The sequence below is a fragment of the Sinocyclocheilus rhinocerous genome, unplaced genomic scaffold (genome assembly GCF_001515625.1).
Source record: "Sinocyclocheilus rhinocerous isolate Xijiao unplaced genomic scaffold, SAMN03320098_v1.1 scaffold42, whole genome shotgun sequence".
Taxonomy (NCBI): Eukaryota; Metazoa; Chordata; class Actinopteri; order Cypriniformes; family Cyprinidae; genus Sinocyclocheilus; species Sinocyclocheilus rhinocerous.
In genome coordinates this window covers 426,509-430,891 of record NW_015627390.1, presented here as the reverse complement: position 1 = coordinate 430,891, position 4,383 = coordinate 426,509, and the positions used below count along the sequence as shown (strand labels likewise).

Here is a 4,383-nt window from a genome sequence, read left to right as displayed (position 1 = left end):
TTTTTATTATTTTATTTTCAAATCATTTGCAATACATATTACACAAAACTACAAGGTGGATGAAAAGATGCAGGCTTTCATAAAAATGTGTCCTTTTCATAAAAGTCTCCCCTGTTGAACCTGACGACTAGAACAAAACGCACGAGGAGCATGTTTCCTTTCATCCCATCCATCCACCACCACATCTCAATCAAGAAACGTAAACAAAAAAAACGCATCCATGGGGAAGTTACCAACCACAGACAGTGTTTCAGCAGTAGAAAACATTTAGAATAAGTGCCTCCTCGGACAGTTTATGAACACATACAGACACCATTGATTAATTATAACTGAATAAGAAATTAAAATCATGTATTACACACCTTCATATCCGTTGATGACCACAAGAACTTATGCAAACTGAAGAATACATATAAATACATGTTTATTTCGGCCGTCTGTTGGGCATTTCCATGGCTGGACGAGTGAACATTATTCATTTTCAGTAAATATAAAGACTGAAGTCCTGGTGCGTTGAGAGGCGTCAGGCTGCTGTAGTATCGGGATGTCCATTAAACGACATCAAGAACAAAACGACCGCTGGCAAGTCCTTCATTGTCATCAATGGAGCTTCTCCAGTTTGGCCTGAAGGTATTTAAAGTTGCGTATAATGTCCTGCAGAGCCGCGTTTGGACTCAAGGACTGCAGCTCCACCAGATACCCGCAGATGTTATCCAGACAAGCGTTAGTAAACCTCCGTCTGCAATCAACCAGAGAGTGAGTGATAAAAAAATGTGACCGGGGTTGCCAGGTGTTCACAGCAAAACCAACCCAATTCTTACTCAAAACTAGCGCAATTGCATTTCGAGGGGGGTTCCCCGGTAAAAATCGCATTCCGGGATGTAAAATACAATTTTTTTGGTAGGGTTCCCCTGGTTAATGTGCACTCCAGGGGCTAAATATGAGGTTATTAGGGTCGCTTCAACCCGCGGCAACAGTGTTAAAGTAGCCCAATTCCGAGGGAAAACCGCATACTTGGCAACACTGCCTTGGGCCACAAAACCAGTCATAAAGGTCCGTTTTCTAAATTGATAAATAATCTTTCCATTGATGTATGGTTTGTTAGGAGCTACAAATATACCCCAGCGACTTAACACTGCTTTTGTGCTGCAGGGTCACATATGTGTAATATAATGTATAGAAGATGTGGCAGACAAGACGGTTACCTGTCATAGGTGGGCACTCGGCTGGGGTCATCCACATATCCTGACAGGAGCACATGGATGCACTCCACCAGGTGCAGGGGTTTCTTAAGGCGCTGCCAACATGGGTCCTGGGTGAAACACACAGAAATTATTATTATTAACATTTAAAGATTTTTGGGTTTGTTTACTCCTGACACGGTTTACTCTTCAGAATCTTAAGTGTCACTTTTTAAGATGCCATGTCAAGTTACACGACAAACACTTCAACTTTTAGATACAGCAATAATAATAATAATAATTTTAAAAAAAATTAAACTATAAATGAATATGAAATTTAGAAAAATAAAAACAACCACTGTTAAGCAAGTGTAATTACATAATTAAATGTTATATAATTATAAAACATAAGTAAAGAAATATATAACTACTGTTAAGCAATCTTTGGAAGGATTATGGACTACTAAATAAAAAAATTATTAAATAAACTTAAGATAAGAAATGTAATAACAATAAAAAATTATTAAGTAAATATTAAATTTAGAAAAATAAATAAATAAAAATATAATTACTGTTTAGTTATCCCATTGATTAATAAATTAAAAAAAATCTTTAACAACCCTCTACGCACACCTTGTCAATATAATCGCCATTGGCTAGTAATTCTTTTTAGTTTACTCGCCAGACTGATAATAATAATACCAATAACAATAATACTGATAAGATAATAATAGTAATAATAATACAATGAAATCTACTACTAATAACAATATAAAACGCAATAAGGATTAATGAGATGCTGAGCCCATGAATATTAATCACGATTGTCTGCATTCGCTCAAACTGATTTGCTGAAATCAAAACAGGGACAATAATTGTCATTGAGAGATTGTCGTTTGTGTATTAGTTCCGCCCACTACAGGAGAACCCAGCAAAGCTGAAGAATTCCAAAGGAACTCCGTTATTTTGACAGGAAAATACAACAAAGAATATCGTTTACATGTAGCGCGTCAATTCTGCATGGTGTGTAAGACTCTCTCTCTCTCTCTCTCTGTGTGTGTGTGTGTGTGTGTGTGACAAAGCGGCGGCGAGTCGTGCGCCTTCACACTAGAGTTTACGGTGCGTCAAATACAGGTCCATTCAGATGAACTGGAAAAAAAGCACAGATCGCTTGACGGAGAGTGAAACTCTGAAGCACTCAGTCAGAGTGTTCGGAGAGTGAATATATATCTGTGCCTAACTTATACTTAGCGTCCAACTCACACACTGGCGAGTAAAATCTGAGAATTTATTAGTCATTGGCTAATATTAGACATAATTTAGTCGCCCAGAGTGAAGATTTAGAGTGTTCGGAGAGTGAATATATATCTGTGCCTAACTTATACTTAGCGTCCAACTCACACACTGGCGAGTAAAATCTGAGAATTTATTAGTCATTGGCTAATATTAGACATAATTTAGTCGCCCAGAGTGAAGATTTAGTCGCATATGCAAGTGATTTACTCGCAATGTAGAGGGTTGATTAAGAGTATTATGAATCAATAAATAAATGAAATAATTAAAGTAAAAATAATAATAAATACAAAATATTTTTTTAAATAAATAAAGCAATTCTTAATAGTATTACAGATTAATAAATTTAAAATGTATTGAATTAATAACATTATATTAAAATAAATTTATCATAAAAAATAACTTAAATATATTACTACCATTAATCAATCCTTAAAAGGATTATGGATTAGTAAATAAATAAAAATTAAAAGATAAAAATGAAATAATAAATTGATAAGAACATTTTTTATAATAACAATAATAATAGTCAATAAATGTATAATTACTGTTAAGCAATCCTTAAAAGGATTATGAGATGATAAAATACAGAAAGTGAAATTTGATATTCAGCCTGTGGGTTTGTAGATTAAAATAAAAACTCCTAATCTAAACATTGCAATAGTTTTTCACTAATTTCTCGCACCCGTGTCTTGAAGAGTTGGTCGTAAACCTCCAGCAGTCGTGGAAGCTGAACTCCAATCTCCTGCATGGTGAAGGTGACGAAACCCACGTCCCAGTTCAACCGGCACACTTCCTGTTCCAGAAACTTCACCAGGAAATCTGAAGATCACCAAAGAAAACAGCATGAGATCAGACGATGATTTACATTTACGCATTTAGCTGACGCTGATGACTTACAAAAGCAATTAGTAGAGGATCAAAGCAAGAGAGAATCACCGGATGAGCTACACAAACACACAGAGTTAAGAGTGTTAAACAGGTACCTAATGGGAAGTATCGAGGTGTTCCCGCGTATAACTTCCCCAGCGACACGAGCTTCAGGCTCAGAGCTCTCATGCGGTCCGCCGGGCTCATGGCCACACTGTCGCTCAGCTCTGAAACACAACGGCAGCCGTCAGACACAGCGACCCACAGCACAGCGAGAGGAAGACGTCAGCGAGAGCTGTTACCCTTCTCCACGATCTCCTGCCACAGCGAGTGCACCAGGATGGGGTCCGAATGCCCCGCGCAGTGAATGATGGCCAGCTTACACTCCGACAGCCGGAAGTGATCCGCAAACTCGCCGTACAGCTAGAGAGACGAACACATGTTTATGAAACAGGGCTGTCAAAACGGCTGAAAAACTACATTTGAACTTCGCACTTAAATTTAAAAGGCATAATTTCAGTTAGGGGGGAAAAAGCTTTTGGCGTCCCTCCTGAGGCCCCAAGAGGGCACATCAAGCAAAATATTAAATAATTAAATATTAAAGCAATAAAATAACATCACTATCTGTGAAACGCTGCATGTTTATAAACCAAATATGTGACCCTGCAGCACAAAAGCAGTGTTAAGTCGCTGGGGTATATTTGTAGCAATAGCCAACAATACATTGTATGGGTCAAAATTATACACTTTTCCTTTATGCCAAAAATCATTAGGATATTAAGTAAAGATCATGTTCCATGAAGATATTTTGTAAATTTCCTACCGTAAATATATCAAAACTTAATTTTTGATTAGTAATATGCATTGCTAAGAACTTCATTTGAACAACTTTAAAGATGATTTTCTCAATATTTAGATTTTTCTTGCACCCTCAGATTCGGCCAAATATTGCCATATCCTAATAAACCATACATTAATGAAAATCTGATTTTTTAATCAGCTTTCAGATGATGTATAAATCTCAATTAAAAAAAATTGA

At 36.6% G+C, this 4,383-nt stretch overlaps 1 protein-coding gene across 1 annotated transcript in view; it reads right to left on the bottom strand.

Annotated features, from left to right (window-relative positions):
- Positions 1 to 4,383, bottom strand: part of LOC107727856 (nuclear pore complex protein Nup155-like) — a 31,633-nt gene continuing 27,250 nt past the window's right edge. The window contains 5 exon segments of the mRNA XM_016537881.1: positions 1 to 739; positions 1,206 to 1,312; positions 3,160 to 3,296; positions 3,461 to 3,571; positions 3,647 to 3,767. Of these exon segments, the coding sequence (XP_016393367.1) occupies positions 601 to 739; positions 1,206 to 1,312; positions 3,160 to 3,296; positions 3,461 to 3,571; positions 3,647 to 3,767 (615 nt within the window). The 3' untranslated portion in view covers positions 1 to 600.